Consider the following 13,389-nt stretch of genomic DNA (forward strand, 5'->3'; position numbering starts at 1 on the left):
GAAAAACAGTTAAAAGGGACCAGATTAAATACCAGACAATCGCAAACGCATTTTCAATAAAATTATTTTATTCATTCAGCAGTTTGTGAGAGGAACATCCAGCAGGGAGAGACACACACACCGGTTTTCATTGACAAAATTTGTTTTTTTCAATTCCTTTTGTCTAACAGGAATGTTTTGTTTGTGGACAAACTGTTAGACAAGAGGAAAAGACCGCCTCCTCCTACGAAGCATTAATCGCGTATCTAAGGAAAATTGCAGTATACCTTTGTTCATGCACATCATTATACAGTACAGTATCTCAATTTGTATTTCGATAAAAAAAATCGTTTGCCCAGCCACTACTGTTGTTATTGTTTTTATCCTGTAAAGCGTTTTCTTTTTCTGCGTTTTCCATTTCCTTTTTCTGATCACTCGCTTTCTGGATACACATCTCACCTGTCCTGTTCTTTGTTTTCCTGGTTTGCTGATTATGCCTGCTGCGGTCCACTCCTACCCTCACACCTAAAGAATACTATTTTAAATTTCTTGGCGCAGTTCATTAACCCTTGTATGTGCTGTCCGCGCCCAAAATGCAATTAAAAAAAAGTAAAAAACCGCGCTCAAAATGCAATTTAGAGCTTAATAAGATACACTCCACAGGCAAAATTAAAGACAAAATTAAAGACGATTAAAATCTGTAATCTTTCCACTTGTACTGTGAGTCATCGGACAGTTTCTGCTTTGTGTAAGGATGGTGAGAAAGCTGTGTTCAATGTATTTAAGGGACTCAGAAGTAAAAGAAGATGCTTCATATTGCGTGACTAATTTTAAAAACCAAGTTATAAATGCAGACGCTCCCTCGGTGCCGCGCCGGGTGTAAATATCAAAGTATACATTCCCAACAAGAATTGTACCCATCTGTCATGCAAATAAAACACCTTGAATTGAATTGAGGGAGAGATGGGGGTAGTGGGACAGAGATACTGTAGACAGACTCAAGGCAAATAAGATACTTATGGGTACGCAGACATTCACGACAGCAACATACGAAACGTTTGCACGTACTGTATAGTTAAGTTATTACTTGGTTTTCAAAGTGCAACGAAATACAATATTGTTGTTGCTGCTGTTCTGGTTGTTTTTATCCCGTAAAGCGTTTTGAGAAGCCACCTTTAAAGGCGATATATACTGTAAAACCACTGATTCTTATGGAATGTGTTCCGCGGGAGATTCAAATTTTTATTTATTTATTTTTTAATCGCGTATCTTAGGAAATCTCAGTATAACTTTGTTCATGAACAGTGGCATGTTACATTATCATTCGTTTTTTTAACAAGGCTCGCCAGCTAATGTGAATCGAAACCTGTCTTGCTAGCTTTTAAAGTCGTGCATGTGTAAACTGTACTAGAGGGCATGCAAGTTACTCTGCCCCTTTCAGCGGCAGGGAGTCCCTCTGCTGCAACACACAGCAGACAGAACGGGAGACTATTGCCTTTCATATCTGACACCAGTGAAGTAAAAGGGGTGTCTAAAGGGGTGATTTTAGACCACATTTTAGTTACTTTATTTTGTTTACTTTTAACATTTCTGTAATTTACAGTAGATGTCACAATAGAAGCCCGAAGCCTATTATACTCAGTCTAGCCTTGGATCCTCTGAGTCCCTTGACTCAGTTATTGCATATTAATTTCTTGAGATACGCGATTCCATATTATATTCCCTTTTAATCAAATTCTAAAAGTATGCTTGTTGACTCCGGTATCGCGTTACTTAAAGACTTCGATGCTTAAAATGTTTAGGGAGAAATGGAATACTGGTGTGTATGTTTTCTTTAAAGTACCGAGACCAGCCATATACTGAACGTTTAAGTTCCAAAATTAATATCGTTTATGGACTTCACACGCGTTGCAGTATGCTCCTATTCTTTTTATGCTCAGGCACTAAAATCTCCCTTCTGCTTTGTGTAAGGATGGTATCAAGAGCAATCTTAAGTGGTGAGAAAGCTGTGTTCAATGTATTTAAGGGACTCAAAAGTAAAAGAAGATGCTTCATATTGCTTGACTAATTTTAAAAACCAAGTTATAAATGCAGACGCTCCCTCGGTGCGCTGCTCTGGTGCGCCGGCTGTTACACAGTGCCTGTCTGCCGTAAGCGTTACAATATACATACCCAACACTGCTTGTACCCATCTGTCATGCAAATAAAACACCTTGAATTGAATTGAATTGAGGGGAGAGGGGGGGAATACTAAAGCCAATACTGGCTCAATACCCTCAATGGGCTTTGACGTGCTAATGCGTTGGTTTAACAGTCCGGGTGTGGCAGGCTTCCAATGTCAACTCGACTCGATTGGAAGACAATGAACGTATTTTAGCCCTAAATGAATTAATAGCAAACATGGTTTACATAAAATACATTTTTCCAAGAAAGTTTATAATAATACGATCTATAGTTGAAATCTGAGCCTACTTTAAAAATAAAGGAAAAGCATTTTCAGAGAGTAATCATGCTGTGTTTATGTAGAAAAAGCGATTAGGTTTACGAGCAATCTAATTACCTATTCGCTTAAAACGCTATTAAAAATTTACTCTGTTGCACACACACACACAATAGAAGCAGGCACCGCTGTCAGAAGGGAAGATATGTTCAAAATATCGCAAATATCGATCATGTTGCGATATTTTGAAATATAAAAGTCAATTGATTGTCCATAATATCGCTATTCTATTTTTTCGAAGAAATGTTTCTTAAAAGAAAAGACCAGCACCAGCTGGATTCGAAAACACAACCTGTCAGCTGGTAGTCACGTCTACAAGACAGCTCACATGAACAGGCAGGCGAAACAGCCCTACACAGCCCTGTCGCAGCACACGAATACCATTATTAAATTCTTTAGATACGCGATTCCATATTATATTCCCTTTTAATCAAATTCTAAAAGTATGCTTGTTGACTCCGGTATCGCGTTAGTTAAAGACTTCGAAGCTTAAAATGTTTAGGGAGAAATGGAATACTGGTGTGTATTTTTTTCTTTAAAGTACCAAGACCAGCTATACACTGTATGTTTATGTTCCAAAATTAATATCGTTTATGACCTTCACACGCGTTACAGTATGCTCCTATTCTTTTTATGCTCAGCTACTAAGATTTCCCTTCAGTGGTAAAATTCAATACCTACAACGGGCACAGCAAAGACGTTTACTGTCTTTCTACGACAGACCAACGGACCACGAGTGCCCCTGTCGGTCAACCAATCACGTACTGCGGTGCCCCGCGTCATCTTGCGTCATACTGAGCGACGTCACCTGCGGTACGTGTCTGTAACGCGCACTTTGAATGGCTGCATCTGTATGTATTATAAAATGAAGACCTACAGAGTTATACTGTATATAGAAGAACGCATGCTGCTGCTACAGATCTACCATTATCTATTACATGACAATACTGTTGGTATTTTAAATGGCACTGTGTGGGCTGTTGTGTGCTTTCTTAGCAGGTAAGCTATAACTCAGATCATACTTTGTCATTATCATTTTCTTGTGTACACTGAACTGCTAATAGACTTCAGTTCACAAGCCTATGACATTTTTGCAGCTCATTTGATGGACCTGATATACTAAATTTTACATTCAATAGTCCAGTCAGATTCTAAGAAATGTACTGTAATACAGAGATGAAATGGATTAAGGTTGTTTGGTGTAACTCGCCTGGCTAAGGGAATTGCAGCCAAACCATAAGGCTTAGTAAAACCCCTGAGGAATGAGCTAGGAAGCCGCTGCAAGGGTGAAGATGGAGGCGTGGGAGGGGTGTGCAAAGGGAAGCTCAGCGGGCAATACAGTATATATATATGTAGGAGAGCAGAAGTGGGCGAGGTTAGGATCTGACCCTCCTTGAGAACTTCTGTTAAAAACTTTTTGGAGCAATGAATGAATCAGTAGCATTTATAGAACTGACAGCACTAATCTTGCACTTGCTCTACCTGAATCCTTAGGCTATAAGTAGCTGGAGGTTTAGGAAAGTACATTGGGGATTTTGGAAGTTAAATCCTAATTAGTATTTCAAAATGCACTGCCGAACATTTGATGTGACATGCAGGCATGCATGCAAAAATATGCCAGAGTCTGTCCTGGTGCTCATTAACTCAGTGCCTCCCAATCTACACTATTACTTTTCAATAAGTGCTCAGCAGGCCCATCTGTTTCAGGTCTAGGTAGGACAAATTCTTGGCTATTTTAAGAGAAATCTAATTATTGTGCATGTTTCTTAATTAATTGCGTGAATCACTTGTGTATTGAAAATATCAGAATTAAGAATTTTTTGTCCTTAATTTTTATGAAGAGTTCAAGGCTAAAGTCAACTAATCTTGTCAGTCCACCAATAATTTCAAACTTTGAAAAGTGCACAATGATGTCTTCAAACTTGACCTCTAGTATGAACTCAACTACACTTGACTTCAAAATAGGGAGCTGTTCTGGATATAGAATATGGAGGAAAAGCATGCACAACCTATAGCATTTTATGTTTGAAAAATATCTACATAATTGAAGAAGACAGAACATAGACTTCAGCAAAAATGCAAACAGAAATTAAATTACATTTGCATGTACCAAGCATCAGGAAGATACTCCCTTAATCAATATGAAGTATGTCTTGCTTCCTAGTATTTGTCAGTTATTGGCAACATTATGTGAATGACAAATGAGAACATGTACTGTATTGTATGCACTTTCTATTTTCTGACCTTTAACATTTCTCCAAATTGTCTTTTCTTGTCTCTCTCTGGTTCATAAAAAAGTCAAATTTTACATGTGATACTAATCACAGCATTACACAAAAGTGTAGAATCCAAGCCAAAGTCACTTGATAACCTTATGTATTATTTTTGTAAGGCACGCTGTCTGACGCCAGCACAGAACGTGTTGTTAGCCTTCACTGCAAAGAGCAGCAATAGAATAAAAGTCACTGTTTAATTGTCTGAATATTATTAAATGCTACGTTATTAAATTAATTTCCTAGGGGCCTGTCACATGAACAAATGAACCTGTGACATATGAAATCCAGAAACTTTGATGCCATCTCATGGAAGTTGCAGCATGATTGTATTAATTTCTGTGTGTCGGCTGAAATAAAAAATCAGATTTTTTATTTTGAATTCAAACGCTACTTCATCTTACAAGAAAGAATGAATACCTTAAGGGTTAAGCTGTTGCCACTGCATTCTAGCTCACAATAAGCCTTCTTTAATGGAGAACCCAGTGCCATGGAAGCAGCTAATCCTGTGACAAACTTGTGAGTGATGCTCAGAACTGCGCACTCAAAATGCAAATGAGCTTAATTTTCTCTACGGCTTTGAGGACTTACCTTTTGTCGTATTTCTTCTTCCATTTTCACTGGGGAGCCTAGCTCTGCCACCTGTTTCACACCTTCACTTGCATATCCCCCATACTCCCACAAGACATAGTTCTTCGAATGGGAAGACCCGATGATAGAAGACCAATGGTTAGCACGTCCTTTTCAGGGGAAACAAAAAAAAATGTTTTATATGAACCATTGTTAGAAGAAAACTGGCAAATGAGCTGATGACAAACGAGCAAGTATGACATAGTGTGCACTTATTTGTTAAATAGGTACAGTAAGAGTTCCCAATGAGTGTGGGGCTTTGTAGAGGACATCAGAAGTTTCAAGAGATTAGAAGATCCAATGTTTCTCTCACATGTATATAATAAGCTGATAGTCAGATCCATGCAGAAAATATATGGGAAGAAAGTTCACACCTGACATTAAATTCTAATTCAATAATCTGGTAAAACATAAAAGCTTTCTAGCTCAATTTTGTTGACTTACTGTACCACATGATAACTGCAAGCTACTGTATTTCCTAGCGCAACCTTTGATTTGAAACAGTTTTTCTTTGCTTACAAAATAGCCATTCTGTGTCACTTATTATATTTATTTAGCTTTTTTGGAAAATAGAAATAAATTCTGTGCCTTTTTTTATATGCATGGAGACAGAACATCTTTTCAGTTCTAAGTTTCACAACGTCTTCAACAAAACACTGTGAACAGCATCTACATCATCTTAAAGTCTACCATGGGTCACAAATTCCAAAAAAGCAACATTGACGTCCTACAAAAAACAGTATCCTTGTGGTACCCAGTGCAGGCAATAAAATAATGACTCGCCTTGACAGTTGTATTGGATAGACAAGCCTGCCAGGAAAACTCAAGGAAAGAGCGATCAGTCTCAGACCTGACATGCAACCTGGCGTTGTTTTCTGGCCAGCACACGAAATCAATGGAAAATTCCAATTCCATTAGCAAATAAACCTGTTATGACTAGTAATTTATAGTAAAGCATTGGTAAAGGATCTAAAACAAAATATGACCTCATAAAGAAGACTAACATCATCCATGGATAATGTTAGGAAGCATTTTCTTCTGGCATTTTACATTTAATTCAAATTTATTATTTTATGTGTATGGAATAAAAACATCCTTAAACATGCATTGGCATCAATAAATAATCTGAAACAGTGCATTTGGTAATGCTATACAAACTCTGTATAAAATGCTTCTATTCTATCATTTTCTTAAGTTCTCTTAGAGGGAAAATCACACAACATAGTGTAATGTATGAACATATTTTTTCAGAAATCATACCAGCTGTGTATTTAATATCTAAGAGGTAAAAAATTAATGTGTAGATGTAGATGTATCAAAAGACTTATCAAATGGAAAAAATAAATTCTGAATTTATTCTACTGCAAAAAATAGCTATTTTCTGCTATATTTTACTCAAAGATATGTCTTGTTTGTTCAGGTACTGTTTATTTTTAAACTAGAACAGCACACAATTTTGGTGTAATTTTTTTTTGATGCAGATATCAAAATAGATCTAGCTAGAGAAAAATACTTTTTTTCCTTCCATCATTCTTAGTAATGATTTTTGTAATATATTGATTTTGTTTCAGTGAGCAATTCAATATGATGCTGTGCATAACTTTCACCTGCAGGAATACAAGCATTGATTAAAATTCTACAACATTGCAACATTACAACATCGATAGAATTCATATTTACTTTGACATCAGTGTTAGGTTTTTAAGCAAATGAACTTTATAATTAGTTTTGGATCTAATGTCCTTAGTAGGTTATTCTGCCAGCACTGTTTTCAGCCAATATCTGAAGCAAACTAAATCAGGGATTCATAAATACCTATAAATACTATAAAATATTAGTTATATTATTTATATAAAAGTATCTAATGTTTTATTGATACACTGTACAGTAGGTGAATAATCCTGTTAAAGGCAGTTAGGTCTGAGCAATAGCTTTAAAAGGCTAACACCAGGTATTGTATGCACACATGTGATGGTGTTCTCAGCAGACCTGCCATTTCATTATTTTCCCATTTGTCAAACTCTTGTATGATAACAGACACAGGGTGGCCTCACAGCTCTAGGATCTTGGGTTCAGCTCTGGAAAACATGCTGGTTAAGTTAATTGGTGTCTCTCAAATTGTCCCTGTGTGTGTGTGTGTGCATCCTGTGACAGATTGGCATCCAACCCAAGGTATAATCGTATCTTGTGCCTATTGTTACTGGATATGGCTCCAGGAGATGTGACAAGATCCTTTCGACAAATAAGTAGCCTTCTGATAATAGCTGAACAGTTACAATGAACATACAGTATGCTAAAAAAAATTGTCACAAAGTTCTTTTTTTGCTGGATGAACATCTACCAGTTTAAACCAGTACGTAAGGGTATAATTTTCCAGTACAGTAGTTGTTTCTTTTTTGCCAAAAATACTTCCTTTCTCAGTAGTTTTTTTCAGTTCTTTTTTACATTATATCAAGATTTAAAATGATGCATAGTTCTCTTTTTAATGGAGTTCTCCATCTGTGTGCCACTGTAAAGGATTGAGAATTTATAATGATATTAATTTCATATGCTGTACAGTAGTGCTTTTAAAAGCACCTCAAAGCACTTTACAGGACAGTAAACAAAATCATTAACAAAGATAGGAAATAGCAAAATTCGCACAAAGAAATACAAGGGATTAGAGATGTAGTTGAAAATGTAAAATGTCACCCATAGAGTGTTAGTGAGCTTGGGGGACAGACAGGAGACTAGAAACAGATGAACAAAGATTACAAGGTGAGGAGTAGAAAGATAATAAGTCAAATAGCTGCAGATGCGTCAAGCCAAGTAAAGCCTTAAAGGTGAGCATAAGGATTTTAAAGTTGACACGAAACCTGACAGGAAGCCAGTGCAATCACTTGCATGTGACCTCGTCAGGATAATGGCTGCCAAATTCCGGACATACTGATGTTCATTTTGTGTGGATTTAGATACCCCAGAAAGTAGGGCATTGGAGTAATCAATTCTGGAAAAGACGAATGTGTTGATGAGCTTTTCTACTATAGTCAGGGCCAACATAGGACATAGTTTGGCAATATTTCTGAGATAGAAGAATAATGTTTTTACAGTAGTTTGCACCTTCTTCGGGTGTGGCTCCATAGCCGAAACGTTGTGTTTTCCTTCTTCTTTTTTCAGCATGGAATAAACCTATTACTTGTTCCAAGTGGGAACATGTACAGTAAATGCTGAACAGTATTGGGCCCAGTATTAAGCTTTGAGGAATACAAGACTTAAGGAACCCAACATCAGAACTGAGACCCCCAAAAAAGATAAAGGATCGTTGATTAATAAAATAAAAGTTGAACCATTTAAGAGCAGTGTCAGTAACTCCAAAAACAGCCTCAAGAGCAGAAAGTAAGATGTCATGATTCACAGTGTCATAATCAAGAATGAGGTCAAGGAGAATAAGGAAAGATAGAGAATCAGCAGTCACAAGGAGATCAATAGTAACTTTAACAAGGACAGTTTCAGTGCTGTGTAATTGCCAGAGCTATATTTGTTTTTTTAGGCACAGGAGTAACTGAACCCATTTTATAGGCTGTTGGGACCATTGCTCAGGTGCTCCAGGACAAGAATGTATTATGTTGAGGACGACAGGGCAGAGGGTAGAAAAACAGGATTGAAATAAAACAGTAGAAATGGGATCTAATAAACAGGAGGTGGTTTTCATAAGCGATACCAGTTTACAAAAGTATGCAGTGCCAGGTTGAGAGTTGAGAGTTCAACATCATAAAACATGGTGGCTCTATTGGACTGAACACCTGTAAAACTCACAATAGCAGTACAGGCAGTACTGGAGAAACTTATTTTCGACCATCTAACTCTTTACCCTCCTCCCCAAGACGGCTACCAAAACCCAACCTCCACTAACACCATGAAAGCTGTTTTGTATCCAATGGTGCCACTCATTAATCCCATATCAGCATGTGTAACTATCCACCACCAATAATCAAATTAATCAACTAAAGGCCCTAGTGGCAGGTCAGCTTGTATTACGGTCCCTTCCAAGACTGGCCTGCCACATAAACATGTTTTTTCTCCTGATGCTGGATTAACACATGACGATATAGATTTATGACACAGCTACCAATACTTGAAGATGCCTCAGTCAGTCCACTATATCATGGGTAGATTATATCTTCTAGTGTCCTTCATCTCTGAACCAGATACTGTAAGACCTTGCATGCCTAGGGACTTTAATAGCAGAACTGGTGCAACATCTGATTGAGGACTGCTAGAACTTACTAAAAAACAGGAAGGATTTGTTATGCAGTAAAACAATATTTAATGACATTGATTAAGCTAATTAAGCACTGATCAGTGAAAATTCCCATGTTTAAAATAGATCATAATACAACAAATTTAGTAATGGTTGCATAGTTTGACCATAAAAAGGCCTTACTACCTCTACATAAAGATCTCTGAATCTATTTCAGAATTCACTATCTGCATGGTAGACCTCTGTCATATACCCATTCTTTGTATTTTATCCCTTAAGCCCATAAATTATGTGTAAAATCCTTTTTTAGTCTATCTTATACTGAGATTCCATGCCAATCATTATATTGATCAAAATGTGGTTGTTTGCCTTCAGCTTAATGCAGCCATTATCCCTGGGCTTAATTTATAGCTATTAAAGCAGTTTCAAGGTTATCTGTATAACAGACTAGTGGTGTAAATATATGAAAACATTAGCAACTCAAGACTTACTGGGATAATCTTTAGGATGCACCTTTTCTGACCAGTTTCCATAAAAAGTAACTCTGTATTTAGCAGTTCCACAGGCACAGCACTCAAGGATAGGTTTTTCAGTAGCTCCCTCTGACAGTGGCTCTGAAACAAAACAAATTCTTTGTTACTATAACAAAAGCAGGACTGAAGAATCATTTCCAAATGTTTCAATACTAGTACCCTGTACCAGTTCTAATTATCATAATAGGAATCACCTTTTTCATTTTGTTTCTTTCATAGCCCTCTAATCTGGAATTACCCACCCTCACTGTTAGTTTGCTCCTCTATACTACCAAGCAATGTGTACCAGCATAGGCAAGTTTACCACCATGCAAGCTTTCCTCAAAATTGTGCAGTAGCCACATGCCATTTTTCACCTCAAATACTCCACTGCTCAACCTACAGAGGAGTAAGCATAAGCAGCCCCAGGTCTCCACAGACATGGAGGCTCACTTGCTGTTGCTTGGCAGAATGAGGGTACCCTGGATGATTTAAAACGTAGTCAAATAGTCCACACTTGTAGAACACCAGGTGTGGACTACTGACAAAGCTCAAATTGGAACCAGTCCAGAATATAGGGCTCAACTGACTTCCAAAAAAGGGCCTACGTGGATACAAACCACTAAAGAACTGTCCAAATTCAGTTACTGTACATGAAAAGATATCCCTTACACTGAGGCTACATTAAAAACTGGTCTGGGGCAAAGCTATAAATCAGCGTTCTCCACTAAAATACAGGAGTGTTGTTAACCATGATCACTGACAATCAAACATTAGAACAGAACGTGTTTTTAATGTTCTTTTATACCTACATTGGAACACTGAAAATCAGCATACCTGGTTGTAATTATCTCAGCAACAACCAATGAGAAAATAAATATTATGGTTTCTATTTTAATAATACAGTATATTGTGAAAAGTGGATTCACACAATTACATTAATAAAGTAAAAAATTAATAAAGACGTATGGTACATAATGTATGGTGTACAGGTTTTACATAGGCAGCAGATGTGGGGTGGGGGCTCCTTCGGTCTGGTGGGACACTTTTATTTTCGTGTACATAAAGACAGATGAGAGGATTTATATGACAATACTTCATGGGAATTTTTTGCTTTAAAAAAGTGTTTTTTGTCTACCACAAGCATCTTGCTTGGCCATGTGCCATCAAGTACAGTGCTTGTAAATTGTAGATGATGGGTGGGTTGAAGTTCTGATTTAATCTGTGTCAATGCAAATGACTTGAAGCTGCACAGACATTAGTGTGTCATTCACTGTACATCTTGCTGACAAAACGTAAACCTGTAATTGCAATAAAATCCTTTAAGCTTCACATTTTATATACAGTGGCTTTATACTTTGCTACACTTTTCATTTTCTTTTCCTAGTAGATAGTAAAGAACATACCTTTTTCACACATTCTCTTTGTGAGAGAGCCTTCATCTTGGAAGTAGATAATCCTTTTTTGCACAATGCTTGCCCTGTGGAGGAGAATAGTTGCCATGAGAATTGCAATTATACCATATTTCATACTTTCAGTTAAACATAGTGCTGAATTTCATTAAGCTAGAACCTTCTAACACAAAAAACGCTGGGATTCTCAAAAGCCAGTGAATCCACATTTTAAAGCCTGAACTGGTGAAATACATTTTTTTTTCTTACTGACTGCAATATACCACACAGCACAACAACCTTGTTCCCAAGCTGAGACTGCAAGCTAAAGAGATCAATTCAGTGACCTTTGGTGAAGAGTCACAGCTCTAGATTTTCTCTTAACGCCACCTAAGTGCCTGCCTACTTCATTCATTTATAGACTGGAATGAAAGAAATGTAAGAAAAACACAAAAACAGGATGACACCACAGGACAGCTGAAAAAAAAATCATCGATTGTGTTTGAATACAAAATTCGGAACCCTAGGGAAGATTCAAATGGATAGGAGGTCAGAAATGCAGTCTAGCAGAAAAAAAAAGATGTACAGACCACCTGTCTGTGTTAATCTTGAATGAAATTCAAATGAGTAAACTTTGAAATTTGTAAAGGGGCCTAAGGCAAAAGGAAGTACACAGCATATCCATCCTCCAGTCTGAGCCTGCAAGGGACCACATGTACAGTATACTGTATATTGTCAGCTTGTGCTAGATTTTTTGTTTTTACATCAAATGCTCAGTACCTATGCCAAATTCCTTGTATTCATCACTACACTCTCTTCTGTTTTAATGCCACTAGACAGCCTGGTTTATATCGAGATTATTGGTTCCAATGAGAATATTTATGATCCTTTTGTTCTGGTCTAGGAGTCCATGGGCTTAGATGCTATTCCTCTACTGGCAGACAATACTGGTTCCCTAAGGAAAGGCCGCAAAGAAGCACATCTATTCAGAGCCTTCCACCTGACTAGAGAAAGCTCTTATCTTCTTCTTGTTCTCAAATTGAAATTCAACACTTCTCATGCTCAAAATAGAAGTATTCTAATTTTAATGTCATCGGGAAAAACTACTATTCAAACTCTTAATTGTTTAAGCTACATGATGTTTCATTTTCATATTAAAAGCCTTAGTCTTTGCTGTTGTGTGAGCTTTCTGTTGTTGCAAAAATTGTTAATTTTTGCAGAGCTGACGACGTGTTGCTTTTAGGTACCAAACTAGTCTAAGGTGAAAACAAGTGGATGCATATATTAGCATACTAACAGCGTGTACTTATTTGCATTAAGTGGAAAGTTCTTTGTGTTTTCTTTTTTTCTGTAAAATTCTTACATAGAAGAAGGCTCTTATCTTGAAGGATATCGGGCTGAATTAAATTCACATTTAGTACAGTGTACAATGTGATAAACAATGTATTGTATTTGCCCCCTATCTGCTTTGCTCAATGTTGGGATTGACACATGTTCAGTCTGACAATCAATGCATTTATTTCAGGGTAAGAAAAAAACAGATAGCATGTTACTGGAATTCGGCTAAAAAGAAAAAGCTTAGAGTGATTTTTTTTTTTAAAACGATGCTGAAAAGGAAAATGCTGTAAGTTCAACTTGTTTCCATCTCCTTATTGTGGTTTTAAGGTTTTTTTCCCAGAAAGATTAACTTTCACACATTCCTAGCACAAAAATGGAATTTAGGATTGATAATGTGCTTTCAGTAAAGTGAAGATGGAATTTTTACATAACTACTGTCACTGATTGTCTGGATTTGAGAAAAGCAGATGGAATCTTTGCAGTGTTCAGAAAAGTCACATTGAAGTGAAACGAATGATACCTCAGA

General features: G+C 37.0%; 1 protein-coding gene across 1 annotated transcript in view; it reads right to left on the bottom strand.

Annotated features, from left to right (window-relative positions):
• spon1b (spondin 1b) overlaps positions 1-13,389 on the bottom strand; it is a 105,086-nt gene that overhangs the window by 75,410 nt on the left and 16,287 nt on the right. The window contains exons 4-6 of the mRNA XM_088934825.1: positions 11,541-11,614; positions 10,114-10,236; positions 5,344-5,492 (exon numbers count right to left, since the gene is read on the bottom strand). Coding sequence (XP_088790951.1) covers positions 5,344-5,492; positions 10,114-10,236; positions 11,541-11,614 — 346 coding nt within the window. The remainder of the gene's footprint in view (positions 1-5,343; positions 5,493-10,113; positions 10,237-11,540; positions 11,615-13,389) is intronic.

This window comes from Atractosteus spatula, chromosome 16 (genome assembly GCF_055471065.1).
Source record: "Atractosteus spatula isolate fAtrSpa1 chromosome 16, fAtrSpa1.hap1, whole genome shotgun sequence".
NCBI classification, from domain to species: Eukaryota; Metazoa; Chordata; class Actinopteri; order Semionotiformes; family Lepisosteidae; genus Atractosteus; species Atractosteus spatula.